Source organism: Sebastes fasciatus, chromosome 5, assembly GCF_043250625.1.
Source record: "Sebastes fasciatus isolate fSebFas1 chromosome 5, fSebFas1.pri, whole genome shotgun sequence".
Lineage (NCBI taxonomy): Eukaryota > Metazoa > Chordata > Actinopteri > Perciformes > Sebastidae > Sebastes > Sebastes fasciatus.
Window position 1 is genome coordinate 36,481,514 of NC_133799.1, and position 17,744 is coordinate 36,499,257.

At 43.1% G+C, this 17,744-nt stretch overlaps 1 protein-coding gene and 1 long non-coding RNA gene across 2 annotated transcripts in view; one reads left to right on the plus strand and one right to left on the minus strand.

Moving 5' to 3' along the window:
* The window catches only part of arhgap39 (Rho GTPase activating protein 39), a 111,823-nt gene that overhangs the window by 62,255 nt on the left and 31,824 nt on the right, over positions 1 to 17,744 (plus strand). Inside the window, exon 2 of the mRNA XM_074636883.1 lies at positions 8,411 to 8,824. Within this exon, the coding sequence (XP_074492984.1) occupies positions 8,411 to 8,824 (414 nt within the window). The remainder of the gene's footprint in view (positions 1 to 8,410; positions 8,825 to 17,744) is intronic.
* On the minus strand, positions 5,794 to 6,944 carry LOC141768637 (uncharacterized). Its single transcript, XR_012594133.1, has 3 exons — positions 6,806 to 6,944; positions 6,594 to 6,728; positions 5,794 to 6,217 (listed from the first exon to the last, which is right to left on the minus strand). It is a non-coding gene; the product is annotated as an uncharacterized LOC141768637 (long non-coding RNA).

Genomic DNA, 17,744 nt, shown 5'->3' on the forward strand with positions numbered 1-17,744 from the left:
TCGGCTGCTTTTTTTGCCTTTTCCGCGGTGCATGACATATGAGACATTATGCAGTCATGAGTGGCTGTGGCTCAGAGCGGGTCGTCCACCAATCGGAAGCTCGGCGGTTCGATCCCCGCCTCCTCCGGTCCACATGTCGAAGTGCCCTTGAGCAAGACATTTAACCCCAAATTGCCCCTGAAGGCTGAGCCATCGGTGTGTGAATGAGTATTTAGATTAGATCCTGATGGGCAGGTTGGCTCCTTGCATGGCAGCCTCTGCCATCAGTGTATGAATGTGTGTGTGAATGGGTGAATGCTGACATGTAGTGTAAAGAGCTTTGAGTGGTCGGAAGACTAGAAAGGCGCTTTATAAGTGCAAGTCCATTTACCATGGCATACATCATATCACTCAAAAACAATAGATGATGGAAACAATCAAAATTCAACATCTGATTGTTCTTTTAACCCGTATATAGAAGTGTCCCTCCTAAAGAGTCGTGTCTGTGTTGAAATACAGACGGGTGCCAAATGAAAGAAAAAACAAACATAGTAGGCGTGTGTTTGTGGCAGCACTATGACCAACACTACAAGCACTCTGACAGCTTCATATTTTATTAATTATTCTGTTTTTTTAGGAGCGGGGCTAACAGGTGGGAGGAGAGGGGCTAGCAGGTGGGAGGAGAGGGGCTAGCAGGTGGGAGGAGACGGGCTAGCAGGAGGGAGGAGAGGGGCAAACAGGAGGGAGGAGAGGGGCTAGCAGGAGGGAGGAGAGGGGCTAACAGGTGGGAGGAGAGGGGCTAGCAGGTGGGAGGAGAGGGGCTAGCAGGTGGGAGGAGAGAGACTAGCAGGTGGGAGGAGAGGGGCTAGCAGGTGGGAGGAGAGGGGCAAACAGGAGGGAGGAGAGGGGCTAGCAGGTGGGAGGAGAGGGGCAAACAGGAGGGAGGAGAGGGGCTAACAGGTGGGAGGAGATAGGCTAACAGGAGGGAGGAGAGGGACTAACAGGTGGGAGGAGAGGGGCTAACAGGTGGGAGGAGAGGGGCTAGCAGGTGGGAGGAGAGGGGCTAACAGGTGGGAGGAGAGGGGCTAGCAGGTGGGAGGAGAGGGGCTAGCAGGTGGGAGGAGAGGGGCTAACAGGAGGGAGGAGAGGGGCTAGCAGGTGGGAGGAGAGGGGCTAACAGGAGGGAGGAGAGGGGCTAACAGGAGGGAGGAGAGGGGCTAACAGGTGGGAGGAGAGGGGCTAACAGGTGGGAGGAGAGGGGCTAGCAGGAGGGAGGAGAGGGGCTAACATGTTAAATGAGGCAGCACAAAGTGAGTTGTTAGCTTCTGGGTCTCAAAGGGATAGTTTGGGTGTTTCTCAGTGGGTTTGTATGAGCTACTTATCCAGAGTCACTGTATCACCTACAGTAGATGACGGTCGGCACGCCCCCAGCGTGGATAAACAGACAGGAGTAGCAGCACGAGAGCAAAGCAATACAGTGCTGTGGACAGGGCCGGCAGAAAAACTTATTTTCCTAAAAGAAAGGTTCACCTAAAATAATTAATATCCGTTTAAGTGCACGTTATATTTAGAATATTTTCCAACAGCAAACTGGATTTTAAGTGAAATGTATCTATACTGTTTTTGTCATCTGAGCCTGCTGGTTTTGGAGAGAGCACAGATAAGTTTCACTTTCAGTTCAGTTCCCCGTCGGAAAAGAGGAGGAAAGGGCTGCCTGACGGAAAGATAAAGCGGTGATTATATTCTAAATATAGTGTACACTTACACAGATTTTTTTAGGTGAGCCTTTCTTTTAGGTGTCTAAAATACATTTTTCTGCCGTCCCCATCCATAGTACTGTATATTGCTATCTCTGGTGTCGGTACTCCTGTCTGTTTCTCCAAGCTGGGGCTGTGCCAACAGCCATCTACTGTAGGTAATACACTGACTATGGAGAAGTAGTTCATACAAACACCTGATCTATCCCTTTAAGACACTGTTATGTGCTGATTTTGTCCACAAGGGCAAACTAAATAGGAGGAGTGTTTGTAACATGTGCAACAATTACAGAATGATGCTTAAAATGTAATTTTTTTTTATTAAACCTTTACCATTCTGAACTCTTTTTTAGAGGGGTAGGTTTGGGGCACAGGGGATGTTCAGGGGGTATAGCAGGTCAACAGTAGATGTCACATAGAAGTGGTGTACATCATCTGAAAGCTGGAACCTGATGATTCATTTGATGTGCAGCTCAACACTATGTGTCAAGTTGTTCCAGTCATCAATAATAAATAAAAAAATAATGAATCAATTAATTAATCAATTAAATAGAATTGTGAAAGTGTATAAGAGCGTAGAACATGATGACATAAGTTTTTCCTGGCCATTCCGATGCTCTATTATGAAAATGAAATTGTTGCAGCATTTTTGGGGTTGATACCATTTGTTACACAGATTTGGTGCTAAATTTAACCATTTTTTACCACTCAAGAATTGATAAAAATGATTCCAAATTCCTCCAAAATACAACATTAAGACACCAAGACCTTGAGGAACACCATTGAATTTTTTGGTCAATTGGATGGCGAGCACTTCTGTTCTGGAAACTGCTCAGAAACCCCCTCATTGTCAATCTACCTCGGTAAGCATATACAGTACAAGTACAGTACACAGCATACAATACAGTGAGGTCAAGTTTCAAAACATGGTCTCACTACAATGAAATGTCTCCTATGGGGACTAACATCGTCACACATGAATACAGTTGGACTCATTGGATCCACAAGAGTCTCAGCTTTACAGTGATACCCAATTTATGTAATTCAAAGACTGTTTAGGGACCCCAGTATGCAGAAATATTCAAATACACCATTTTAGTATAGGTGGAAATAACACATTTATACTGCATTAAAAAAACCTGCATGTGATTATCATAAAGTGGGCATGTCTGTAAAGGGGAGACTCGTGGGTACCCAGAGAACCCATTTACATTCACATATCTGGAGGTCAGAGGTCAAGGGACACCTTTGAAAATGGCCATGCCAGTTTTTCCTCGCCAAAATGATACCAGTATTTTATATGATACCGGTATCTTGACTCTAGGCTGAAAACTCAGGCCGCAACAACCTCTGAAAGACAGAATAGCGACCTGGAGTTTTAAGGGGTCAAACAAATGAGATGTGACGTGTTACTTGTCGAGCTTTAGAAGTGCTTTCAGGTGGATTTTGTCGCCGTCGGACAGAGCCAGGCTACCTGTTTCCCCATGTTTCCAGTCTAAGCTAAGCAAATCTGAATTATGTACTGCTACCTGCCTATTAGCGTTATTGTATATTTTGATTGATCTCCACTACACACCTGTAAAGTTACCTGACTGCACCTTGCACGGCTGTGATGCTATTGCGTTGGCAAACCTGTCCACAGACAGACATAGAAACACACCCAGACTCACAAGATGCTGTGGTGGCTGGTGAACATTGTTGTGTATTGTCTTTAATAAGGGCAGCATATTCCTTTAAACCAGCGGTTGACAGCTTGCAGCTAACAGTTATTTTGTTCTACTCAATATAATAGTGTGGATTTAAAAGCCCTGCTTTGAGGTTCCTTGACATGACGTGTTTGTAAAGCCCTTGTGAAGTTTTCAGTCCCCATTAGTAGCTCTCCGAGTGTATGCTAACAGTGGGACAGAGCCTGTCTCTGCAGGCACAGGGAGGAGGCTCACCAGCTAAACTGGGTCATTTGGAACACCAACACATCAACCAATTATGGCCAATTAATCCTACTATCTCCGCTCTGGATCTCTCTATTTAACTGGCCTGTTCTGCTCCATTTGAGAAGCATTCACTGTGACAGCTGATGTACCATTTCTTTCTCTCTTCTCTTTCTCTCTTCTTTCTCTCTTCTCTTTCTCTCTCACACACAAACACACATAGCTAGCACTAATAGTGACTGCCCCGGTGCTCAGTGAGGCTCGGAGACGATTCACACTGGCAGAGAACTCTACAGGGGGAAGTCTGGAATCACAAGGAAACTGCCAACAAACCTGAAAACGGGTTGTCAGAAGTTCACCCCAGGCATTTAAAGGATAAATCACTATTTATTAATTAATTGTGCTATTTTTGTATTTTGTCCATCATTTCTAGCAAGCTATCTAGCTTTGTTAAGGTAACAAGCTATCTAGCTTTGTTAAGCTAGCAAGCTATCTAGCTTTGTTAAGGTAACAAGCTATCTAGCTTTGTTAAGCTAGCAAGCTATCTAGCTTTGTTAAGGTAACAAGCTATCTAGCTTTGTTAAGCTAGCAAGCTATCTAGCTTTGTTAAGATCGAATTGGTACAAATGACCTGATTAGTGTAACACTAAGCACTTAGTTGGCTTAGTTTGCTCCACTTGTTTCATCAAAGTCACACATATAATGGTAAAATGATTTAAGAATTTGACAAAATGTGAGTTAAATGGTACTTAACCGGATGCTCTGATTTGACTGACAAAAACGGGACAATAAAGTGACTGGACACAAATAAGTCAGTAGCTACATGGGTTCTTACTTTAACAGCTAATGGACCCAAATAATGGAATATTGTCTATAAAAGATAAATAGCCTAAATAACAAAAAATAAATAACAGAAATGTCTGTAATGTAATGTAATGTAATGTGAATGTAACCCAGTTTCCCTCCGGGGAAGTATTTCAAGTTTAACAGTGTCAGCATACAGTTTGACACAAATCATTGTTCATTGAGCTTGATTAACCTGGCGAACTGGGCTAAACCAAGCCCTCCAGGAAGAGCGCCGGTCGTTGATCCCGACTTTCATAGTGGCCAATCGGTGGTACTGCAACTTCCGTGTCCGTCACGTGATGCCACTGGGCCCGAAAATACTTTTTCCCATAGACTTACATTGGGAAAGAGACGTATGTAACTCAGCGGATATTTTTTTTTTTTAGGTGAATCAACTCCCCAGTATGAACACTCTAATAGTCCTGATTTAAATCATTAGGTTTTAAAAGTTGTAAAATCCAGAGTTATTTCTATTCCTCCGTTCATGTGAGTGAGACCCAGACTGAGGCTGGAGTGCAGGCTGTGACGACGGCGTGACGTTGGGACTCCGTGACCGAGTCATGTGACCGAGCGGACGCGACTGCGCATGTTCCATGTACCCAAGATCCGGGTACTTTTCCAGACGGAAGTCGAGCCATTTAGGCTTCATGCTCCACTGAGCAACTTTTATAGGAATGAACGGGGCCCCGCCTCCAACGCTGGATCCAGTTCTCTTTATACATCCATGGGGCTAAACCACATAGCATGCTACAGCGCTGCTACAGCTGATAGAGAACGACTGGTGCGCTGCCAAAACTTTCTGGGTAACACTTGCGCTCCAGAATTTCTATTCCACGTGTGCTAGTAGTAGACATAAACAGCTGTTTGGATCACAAGGTGTACCGAAAGCATGTCGTGTGGACCGAACCGAACGACCTGTACCGAACAGTTCAATACAATTACACTTATCGTTACACCCGTAATAGATATATTACAAAAGGAACTCAATACTACAACTGCTGTAGAGCAGCGGCTACATTGAATTGCTGTCACATCTCCGAGTGTTTCAGTTTTCAGGTGGTGTATCTTCAAGCCACCTGTGCCTCAGCATCCAGACTTTGAACTTCGGCTGCATTTGCTGCGGAACTGTGTCTCTCTGCCGCCTTGACTTGTATGAGTAAGAAGCCCCTCCCCCCCAAAAACAAAGTTTAGGGGAAGAAGATATCTTTCCTGTTTGAGCTCTTTCCATCCAAGAACCACAATTAGCTGCCTGCTTACCACACATGTATTTCAACAAGCTATGAAATGACTTGAATGAGGCTTTGTACATGTATTTAATATCATGTACAGGTGGAGTTACAAATATGCAGGGACCTGCTCCCTGAGGGCAGCAACAAGTTAATGATTTATTCGTATAGGATCAGATGCATCATGGGTATTGGATTGACTTGTTTGGCTGCGGTTGCACTTTAGTCCCTCTGTGATCCATCAGCTGTCAGGACTGTATCCCCCCTCGTCCAGAGGAAGAGGAGAGGATGGAGCCGTTAAGCCACGCTGTCAGTGCTGCTCAGGTCTGAGTGGATCATCCGATTCAGAATCACTTCAGCCACACCTCAGTCACTGACCTGCTCTGTGACACAAGCAGCTCAGCAGCCGCAACTCCTGTCCGTGTGTTCAGTCGGGATAGACTGTCACTGTCTGTGGGTCTCAATGATATGGAGGAAAATGCTGAGGAAAAAACATGCAGAAATAAATAAATAAATAAATGCTTAAATACAAATATATACATACATTTAAATATATATATATATATATATATATTAAAAATGCAAAAATGCACAAGTAAAAGAAAAAAATGCTAAATTAATACATAAATATACAGAATATATGCAAAAAAATCATAAAAAATAAATACTTAAATTGGAAATTAAATAAAAAAGGGAATTATTACAATGTTAAATAAAAAAATAATTAAAACATAAATATTAATTTATGTCACATTTTATCAATTAATTAATGACTACATTTATTTGTAATATTATTTTTGCTACTTTTAATGGCGTATTTATTTATTTATCGAGTCATTTATTTATTTATTTTTTACTTTGGCAGGTCCCGTCCTCCATACAATGAAGACTGCTTCTCTCAGTGCCCAGATTGTGTTAATATCTGGACTTAAGGCTGCGATGCAGCAGGCGAGCCAATGTAGAGGGCTCCGGCAAAACACTGCAGGACTGTCCTGCAACATATGTTGGGAAGGATGTTATTACTTCGTGATCGCAGTGACGAAAGATGAAATAGAATCCGCCATAATACCTTTCCAGAGTTGTAAAATCCTGAAGTCTTTGTCAGCATCACCTCATCCTCCTCCGTTACGTAAACTCAGTTGAGCTGGTATCCGCCCCCTCTCTGCCTGCCAACAGGTATTGATTGACCTCTTATCGTCAACAACGACTGTAACCACGCAGCAGGATGAAGCCAGGATGTGTGGTTTCAAAATGCTGTTCATATGTTTATTTATAAAATGCATGTGTGTGTGTTTGTGTGTGTGTGGGGGGAATTTGGGCACTTGAATCCGTCTATGTTTTGCTGTGTAGGTTGTGTGTGAGTCATATTAAAGCATCCCTTCCTCTTTCTGGAATGCAAACAGCTGCATTAGAGCTGAAGACACATGAGATTGTGTGTGTGGAAAAAATCCATCACTTGTTGGAATGATATTAAACACTCACAACACAAAGTATAGAAACATATTTGGTCCTAAACTGTGACAGATTACCTAACCACAGTAACTGATCAGAACCTGAGAGAGACAGTGCACAGACTGAGCAACCATAGACTGGAATAGAGAAGGGCAGACACACCTGGCTGCCCACAGAGGACAGGATGACAGAATTAGTGATGCACCGATCCGACTTTTTCAGTCCCGGTACCAACGGCGATACCTGGGCTTTGAGTATCGGCCGATACCAGTGTTTCATTAATAAGCTGTACGTCTCACTGTGTGGAAGTGACTGGGATCTTTCCTTTATGTGTAAGACAACATCAGGCTTGACTTACTCATTGCTTTCCTAACTTTGTGAAACAAAATGTAACAAATAAATACATAGATATCAATTTAGTGAATTATTCTTTATTATTAAAATAATAAATCATACAGCAGCAACTTTAACAAGAATTACAATTCAAGTGTAAACTTTTATAATGCAGCAACAAATTAGTCAAAACTTAAACAGGGATTTAAATTCCACTATATAATGTATATAGTATATAAACATAGAATTGAATTGAATAGATGGGCGTAACGTGAAGAGCAAATATCTTGAAGTTGTAGCTGCTGGCTAGGTAGCTAGCTAGCTAGCTAGCTTCCTAATTCTACCATGCTTTCATGTTAAACCGGTTACAGGAAATGAGAACAAAGTGGTCACTCATCTGGCTATAAAGCAATGTGCTTTCCTGCGATAGTTGGATTAAAAGGATACTCACATTATGGGATTTACAGGGGCTCTGCCTTAATTGCATTATTGCCGTAATCATATTATAGTTTTGATTGATGGAAACATTTCAAAAGCCTGTTTGTTGTCTTTCTGTAATGTCTGTCAGTGGAGGCTGAGCAGTGTTTTTGGGAAGCAGTACCTGACAGCTTTTTCCCATTAGGTTGTGTGGGTGTCTTTATGCTTCTGATTCCTAATTTTAATAGAGGGGGAAGCAATAAATAAGAGGTCCCTGCTTCTCTTTGAAGCTCTGAAGAAGGCATGTTGTTACTGAAATATCAATCAAAGTGCTCCTGCCTCTTTTTGAAGTTGTTGTACTTGTTTGCTGCTGAGTGGTCCGCTTCAGCATGCATCTGTTGGATCAGGAAGAGTTGGACCTCCAGTCACAGTCATGTTTCTAAAAGTCTCTTTCTGAACTCTCCCCCTGCAGGTTGGAGTGGGTGGAGATCATCGAGCCGCGCACGCGGGAGCGTATGTACGCCAACCTGCTGACGGGCGAGTGCGTGTGGGACCCTCCGCAGGGCGTCTGCATCAAGCGGACCGGTGACAACCAGTGGTGGGAGCTGTTCGATCCCAACACGTCGCGCTTCTACTACTACAACGCCTCCACCCAGCGCACGGTGTGGCACCGGCCCCAGGCCTGCGACATCATCCCCCTGGCCAAGCTGCAGACTCTGAAGCAGCACACCGACGTCACCAACCCCCGTCCCGCAGGCGGAGGAGGGAGAGCGTCGGCCGAAAACAGCCCGGGGCGTAACAGTGGGGTCAGCCGAGAGGGGAGCACCTCCTCCTCCCTCGATCAGGAGCTTTCTGAGAAACAGGGCAACAGAGAGGAGACAGACAGGTAAGAGACGGTTGGTCACGTGATGAGTCACCTGACACAGAAACCTAACAAGCAGCAGACAGGACCATTATTCTGTAGGTCGCAAGTCGTAACATTAAAAGGGAACTTTTTTTACACATCAAAGTCTGGTAACAACTAGAGGTGTATTGATATGTTTTTACAACAATACTACACCTATCACTTTCCATGGTTCCGCTACGATTCAAGGACGATAATTGGCTCATCTAGAGCGATACGATACGATTCAATGACTTGAAATCGATACAGTAAAATGTTTTTTTGCCAAAAATTCAATCAGTGTGACTGTGAGCGTGGTGCAGTGGTTAGCACTGTCACCTCACAGCTAGAGGGTCGCAGGTTCATAGCCGGCTCAGGGCCCTTCTGTCTGGAGTTAGCATGTTCTCCTCGTGTTAGCTTGGGTTTTTCTCCAGGTTCTCCGGCTTCCTCCCACAGTCCAACGACTTGCAGGTTCATTGTTGACTCTAAATGTCCCGTAGGTGTGAATGTGAGTGTAAATGGTTGTCTGTCTCTATGTGTCAGCCCTGTGATAGTCTGGAGACCTGTCCAGGGTGTACGCCGCCTTCGCCCAATGTCAGCTGGGATCGGCTCCAGCCCCCTCCCCCCCTGAATAGGAGAATTAAGAGAATTCCACGAAGTTTTTCTTGTAAGGGAATCAGGGATAAAATTAATTACGACGATTAATGGCAGATACATACATCTTTTATTAGAAAATAATAAACAGTGCAACTGCAGGACCTGCTGCTTCAGTTCTCTAGATACAAGGCAGTGCAATATTTAACACAAAATATGATAAACCAACTTCTATTCAGGATGAATGAACAGTGGTTTAACCTGCTGCTTCTGTCCTCATGTTCAATATAAACGGTGGAGAAATAATATTTAGTGCTAAAAAATACATCCATATAATATTTGTCGCGCTTAAATACAAGGAGCAAATTCTTAGTATCGATACAATCGATTATTTACCTTGCAAATCAATTTCAGATCAATATACTTCCCCCGTGAAGGACAACTTGGCGAGCACCTATCGACGTAGTTGGATTGCAGGAATATAAATCGATACCTATTTACAAGTGTTGGAGCACATATATGAAAAGGAGTTGTACAAAGTTGTTTTGTGGCTCTGATAAATTGCCTCAAGTGAAGTCATTTGAGGCAATTTTATGTGGGCACCAGGTTTTCACAAGGGAGAAAAATGGATGGAATAAAACACAATATCTCTGGTTCTGCAACATCAATTTAGAATTGTGAATATCTGCGCTTTTCACACCAGCCTCATCTTATATTGAAGCACGATTCCTGCATCGCACTGATACTGTCTCTGCAACCATGTCTCTAGTTTGCAAATATCCACATCAGTTCTTCTGGTTCCTAGAGTGTTGGTAACCCTAGATGACCTGTGTGATGGTTTCCTGGAGAGAGTGGATGAGGGGATAAATATTCATTAAACAGAGCAAGGTTCTGCTTTTGAGCAACACAGTGTTAATAAACAGTCAGAAGGGAAAGACATTTTGGCTGCGTTTGAATAGTCCTTTTCTCTCAGTAAGGTCCCTCACTGAGTGAAATGACCCGGAAGTATCTAAGTAGCAGCCATGATGAGAGCTGGTGGAATCCTCTAAATTCTGAGGAAAGGTGCTTCAATGCTTCCTTTCTTATCTCTTTTAGCAGAGGACACACTGGAGCATCCTTTACCAAAGGAAATGAGATAATGCCGTCCCACAATTCCTTGCGGCCGTAACATTTAAAGCGACGCACCTTTCTGCAATTGATGAAAACATATGATATGCCTATCTTGCATAGATTTAACCATTATTTCTATACAGTCATATACTAATGGTTAGATTCATGTTGATGAATATGAGTGGACAGTGACAACCATTTCATTTCACTTTATTTCTATGTATTTATTTCGAACATTTAACAAATAAGTAAAAAAATCAAAACAATTATAACAAACAAAATGGACAGCAAACATATAGCAAACTGTCAATAAGCAAATTCTCATAAACCGCATAAATAATCACACAAATAGCCTAAATGTTGCATCTCTGAAAAGGAAAAGGAAGTAAACTTTTGTGACTGGTAGCCTATAATCCCATTTTTAATTTCAACTCAAACCTCGGTAATGAAGTAATATTTTCTGTGGGGTGGTCCACGTTTAAGATAAGATAATCCTTTATTAGTCCCACGGCGGGGGAAAAAAAGCAAGATAGGCCTATAATAAATAAACAGTAAAAAAGCAAAATATAATAAGTAGACAGACTGAATGGTGGGATTCACATTATTGCACATAGGAGATATAAATATCGAACAGTTTAATTGATATTGCACATGAGTGCAAAGTGAAGCAGCCGGTCACTGAAGGAGCTGTATATACAGCCTGCATGAAACAATATGGTAAGAACAGCGACAGGGCCAAGTGTAAGATTTGCTTTTTGTAGTCCATCTTCACATAGCATAGCATAACATCCGTCGTCACATATGCGGAGCCTATAGTGTGAGAGCAGTCGGATTCTCTGAACACCGCGGTTTGTCTTTTCCTGAGTCCTTCTGCATTCTCTTTCACATCTTTCCTTCACTTCATGACGTTTTTCCATCAAGGTCAAGGAGAAGTGGTTAGGAAAAGACATTAGGACGTACATTTTTGACTTTTCGACCGCGACACTCAGTGGTAGGTGTAAAACCGCTTTATAGAATCCCGATTTACATGCAACCATTAGTTTTCCTGAAAGGTCAGAATTTGGTTTCCGTTCCTGAGTCACTTCCTCTCCATCTCTTTTTGTCTCAACCCCCCCCCCCCACCTCCCCACCCCCCTTTCTGTTTCTGTCACTGTCTATTAATTTCTATCCTCTCTCACCTTCAGAGCCCCCCCCCCCCCAGTCTTGCTTTCCTTGGTTTGCTGGTTTGCTGTAATCTGCTGCAGTCTGCAGTGATTGGTGGATATGCCTGGCTGGGGTCACAGTGTCCTGTAAATGTCTTCTTTACTTCAGCGAGAGGACACACACACACACACACACACACACACACACACACACACACTCAGAGAGAGTAGTACACAGTGTGCGAGCGTCCTAGCTGATCTAGCCAGTTACTCACAGTGTACACTCAGAGGAACAGAGAAGCACTGCTCTTACAGACAGTTAGAGACTCAATGAGAACGACATGTTAGTGACTCATTTGTGAGACCAATACTGACATTTTATTAACAACCGTACTCGCCAACCTTGAGACCTCAAAAATAAGGAGGATTTCAAAACTAAAGTGGTGGGTCTGGGGCCCTCACTCAGAAAAATCTGAGTTTCAGAGACTTTGTTTCCTGCATTGTGGTGTCTTTAAAAGAATGAAAATAACAAAACAATAAATACACTGCAACAGTTTCTTTGTTAAATAGGCTTACTTTTAATTTTATTTTCAGTTCTCAAGTTCTCAGGGAAGTGTGAATCTCTGGTATAAACTTGGCTAATATTCATCATATTTTTTTGCCCTGCTTTGAGTATTTCTTTCTCTTAGTTCTGTCCATTTCTCTCTCCTTCTCTCACTCACCGAAGGCCCTTTCAGACACACCGCGACAACGCCACCACTGCGCTCTTATTTCAAATAGCTTGCACTGCGCCACGACGGCTTTGCCGTGATGGAGCTCAGAGCTCAGACTGTGCCGCGGTGTCGCGAGTAGCTCTCCTCAATCGGGAACAGACATAGGTGTAGCTCTATTGCCGTCTGGCTGGAAACAGTATGGCTTATGGCTTATACACGCCGTACAGTACCAGAAACATGTTCAGATAACGAAAAAGGAAAAAAAGGTGTGAGAAATTGCCATAAATTGGGAGAAACGCGGGAGAATTGTGACCTCGGGAGGAAACCAAGAGAGGGCAATAAAAAAACAGAGTCTCCCGGCAATATCGGGAGGGTTGGCAAGTATGTTAACAACCCTAATGAACTACCGGCAGCCCTGAGATGCTGCTGTCTTCATGAAACCTTATGAAGAGGGTTCAACCTCTGGGAGCATGAATGTATTCAGTAATGGCACAGCAATCCCCGCATTAGATTCTGATATTTCTTGTGATGTTTTTTTCCCGCAGGCACAGTTTAGCATGCTTTACTGTAATCCGATTGTGTTGCACTAATAGAGATAGAATGGGAGTAGAACGGATATTGAGCTGTTTTCTGTGGTCATTTGACTAGTACGAAAGAAAATAGCAATTGTTTGTTGTTATGGTGACAAGACACGTCAGTGGGGCAGTAAAGTGTGATCGCAGCTCGCTGGGAAGAGAACGGACACAGCTCCAGAGACGAATGGCTGGCTAGTTAGCTCGGTAGCTTGTCCTTCTCTGGAGCGGCAGAGGGACCGTTACACCCAGCGCTGCCGCCGGCCACGAGCCTGCTGTTTGGCTCATTAACTGGAACCAGTGTAGCATTAAAACATGGCGGACAAACGAGCCGAACAAAGTTGTCACTCATGTGGTGATAGTAATGTGCTTTCCTACGCTGTGACAAGAGTGTGTGGATGAAGCATTAAGTATTCCATTTGACTCATATACATTACTCTCTTAGTAACGTTACTACTGCTCGTTTTAGTCGTTACTGCTAACCCTCAGTGAGTCCACGACTTAAATCAGTTTAGTTTTTAAGAAAGTTAGCCCACCACAATGGTCGCAATGGCAACACTAGGCTACCCGTAAAAATGGCCGCCACTCTGATAATCCTGCTATGTTGATTTGAATGGGAATGTCCGTTCTACTCCTATTCTATTTCTATAGTTGCACCAAACCGTGAACACTGAAGTTTCCAAATGAATTTCCTGCTGCTGCTTCATGTTATAAGCTTTCCACAGACAAACAAGCAGGAGGCTCTTATTGTGAAAGAGCTACAGGAAAGAAAGTTAACAGGGTTTTTCTTTAATAGAAATTGGTCTACACTACAAGAGTTAGACTTCTAGGCACTATTTGTTCAGGGGATGATTTTTAAATATAGCAGGGAGGAGGAAGAAACAGCCACAGTGAGCTGTTAGATGAAGAGCTGCAGGTCACTCATCTCCAAAAGGCCATCAACTCATTTTACCATGGCGTGCAGTCGTATTGAAAAACATTTGACACCAGATTGAATGGTTGCAGTTGGTGGTCGCCCCCCCATCAACTCAGATATTATCTGTTCATAGTAAATATTCAAAGGAGAATCAAATGCATGATATTCTCTGGTCATATTGGTTCACTCTCCAGCGGCATTTAGTTCTATCAGTTAGCAGTGTATTTAGAGTGGGAGCTGAGTGTCGGGCTGAAGATGGTCTCTGGAGAGAGCGGATGCTGTTAAGGGGAGCAGGACAGGCAGTCTGTCATAGAGCACACTGCTTCCTCTGTGACAGATGGGAGCTTTTGACCTCTACACAGCTCTACCTCCCTGCACACACCAAGCATCCTATTAAAGGAGGGAGGTAGGGAGGGAGGGACAAATGAGATGAAGAAGAGAGAGGATAAATGAAAAGTGCTTCGTTCACTTGTATTGTCATTACTGGGATAACCTTTCAAGCACCGCTAGTGATTTTCACTATTCACACATGCACTACATTCAGGAACATTTCCCTCTAGCGCCTTTTCACACATGCCATGGCAATGAGGGAATAGATGTGGCAAAGAAGACAGTCCAACAGATGGCGGTAATGCAACACTAATGGATGCCAACTGCCATAAAACCCAACAGAAGAAGAAGAAGATGGGGCAAGGCCGGATGTACGTGTATGCGTCGGAAGATGTCTCTTATTATTTGCATTGCGGGGGAGGAGCTGTTTTTGTTCTGGAGCAATTTTTTTGCAAACAAATCACCCACAAAAGCATTGGTGTAAATTCTAAAGCGTCAACAAGTCGCAGATTCAAATATGTCATCAATAGAGTCTTGTGAATGGTTCCCTCGCTCCACGTGAAAGCCTCTTTTGTCAGACGGACGTAACCCTTCACACGCTTGTCCCTGCTACGTAACTGCTTTCATTCACAATACAGCTGTACCGGCATTTTTCCTGAAATGGTCTTGAGGTGGGAATTTGGTGGTACAGATTTCCCTGAATGTTGATATATATATATAGATACTATGCATGTAACAAGCGTATATTGACACACCGTCCCCGGTCCGTCCAAAACTAACGCTAGAGGGGTACCTAGAGGATCGATATCAGATGCCAAAGGGGACAGACCAAGGTACTTGACGAGTTGGGAGTGAGACTGTGTTGTCCAAATGCACAAAAACAACTAATTAGCATTGTCACCTCCCCATCCTGCACCAAGCCTTTACCTGACCCCTCTTTGCCTATTATTGTGAAAGGGAATTATTCACGGATGTTCCAAGAAACTCTTTTATCCTGCATTTGTGCGTGTCCACACATGTATCCTTGTGTGTGTGCGTGTGCGTGTGCGTGTGTGTGTGTGTGTGTGTGTGTGTGTGTGTGTGTGTGTGTGTGTGTGTGTGTGTGTGTGTGTGTGTGTGTGTGTGTGGTGAGAGGCCTGGTGGCACAGCTGCAGACTGCCAGTCCAGATGGCTGGGAGATCTGCTCTCACGCATTCCTTATTGGATCTGGTTAGATGTGAAGTGTCCACCAAGTCTTTCAGTCACTCTCTCTCTCTGTGTGTCTCTCACACACACACACACACACACACACACACACACAGCGGCGGCAACTAGCCAGTGGAGTCACAGTGACCATGTGGTCTGGACCATGTGTAAACTGATAGACACAAATCCTTTAATGTTGTGTGCTACATTGTAGAGTATGAAATTTTAAAACGAGTGCAAATGACATTGTGTCAGTACATTCTATGAGTACAGTGGTTTGGTGTAGAAAAATGGCATATAGCATGAAATAAGCAGCCATTGTGACATGCTAGACTAACAGACTTATATTCAGACATAGACTGCAAGTCAGTGAATCAGTGACACAGCATAGCTGACCTTGAAGGCTGATTGTGAGGAGCAGGAGGGGAGATTTCCAGCGGTGGCAGCTCACAGTCCAGTGGCACATCCTTCATTTCACCCTCCATGGCCTTCACATGGTTGTGTCCAGAAGGTAACCACCAAGTTGCGAAAACGTGCGAAAATTCTCGCGAGACTCGATGTTCGACGACCTTTCCTAACCTTAACTATGCAAGGACAACGCCTAACCTCAACCATTCAAGGTCAATGCCTAACTTTAACCATTCAATGTCAATGCCCAACCTTAACTGTTCGAGGTCAATGCCCAACTTTAACCATTCAAGGTCAATGCCCAACCTTAACCATTCAAGGTCAATGCCCAACTTCAACTGTTCAAGGTCAATGCTCAACCTCAACTGTTCGAGGTCAATGCCTAACCTCAACTGTTCGAGGTCAATGCCTAACCATGACTATTCAAGGTGAGTGCCTAACTTTAACCATTCAAGGTCAATGCCTAACCTTAACCGTTCAATTCTTCCCTTAACCATCTTGCGAGAGTTTCGCAACTTGGGGGTTACCTTCTAGACACTGCCCCTTCACAATGTGCTTACCAGTGGTTTTAAGTTTTAAATCAAACCATCCCCTTTTAACTTTTCCACATGCAGTTTTGTCTTGATCCAGCATTATCCACGCCGGTGACACCTTCTGAGCCATCACTCCTCTGATCACAATTTTGTTTTGATTATTGTTAGTATTAATTGCTTAATTGTTTGTAGACATACAGGCACTATGCTTTGTGTTAGTTAGTTAGTTAATAGTCTAGTAAATTGTTTATACATAGCACTTAAAACACAGAGGGACTTTTTTACAAAAGACCAACTTTGGAAGATACTCAAGCTTCGTATTAGCATTAGGTGAACTTTAGAATGCACAGAAGAGAACAAGGACTGTGGATTTGTGGATTTTTGCCGTAGCAGCTTGTGAATCGGAAGCGTGAAATTCAAATGCAGTTGACTTCCAATACATTTGTAAGGATGAATGTCATTTGTTTCTGCTACAAACTAGATGTTCGTGTTAATAGTAATAGACGGAGAGAAAGAAAAAACATGGGAAGAAGGGAGTTAAACTTCCGTTCAGTGTCCTCCTGATCACGGTCATTGTGTTTTAATGCAGTCAAATGTTCTGTTTCTGTTGTCAGACAGCTGAACGAGTGTGAACTTAAAGGAGACATATCATGAAAAACTCACTATTTCAGTGCCTCCCAATCCACAAACTGGGAAATAAGACAACCCAGTTAGTTTTTTGTGGGCTGTCTAGATCATAAAACAAGATATTCAACAAGCCATTCAGATGTGGCTCCCCTTCCTATGTCAAATGCAGGCTCATTAGAATATACCGCCCACAGTTTGAGAACTACCTTTGCAAAGGAGCGCCATATTTTTCTCTCAAGCCAATCAGAGCAGACTGGTCTTTTTCAGGAGGTCTTAAAGAGACAGGCGCTAAAACAGAGTGTTTCAGACAGAGGGTGAATACAGGAATATTCAGACAGAAAGGATGAAAAATAATGAGTTTTTGGAACATTAAAGCATGTAAACATGTTCTAGTAGAAACCCAAAATACAAGTATGATATGTCATCTTTAAATACTATGTTGACACGCAGTCATTACCAAGCTGCTGGACTGCAGATTAAAATCGCTATCTTTCGATCACAACATCGTCTGACAAAATAAATAAGAATACGGGTTAATGACAGCAGCTGTGCTGTGAGGTTTGGCAATATTGACATTTAAAATGATGACGGGGAAAGTTAGGAGCAACAAAAGCATATCATATTCAAACGCAGCCCCAAAGCATCGGTTACCTGTTCCAAATGAGCTGCAAAAGTGTATTTATGCTTGTGAAACACGCAAAATGTTGTCAAAACATTTCTCAAATATATTATAAATGCGGATGCTGAAGAACAGACGCTCTGCTTCTGAAATGTTTTCTGTGTATATTGAAAT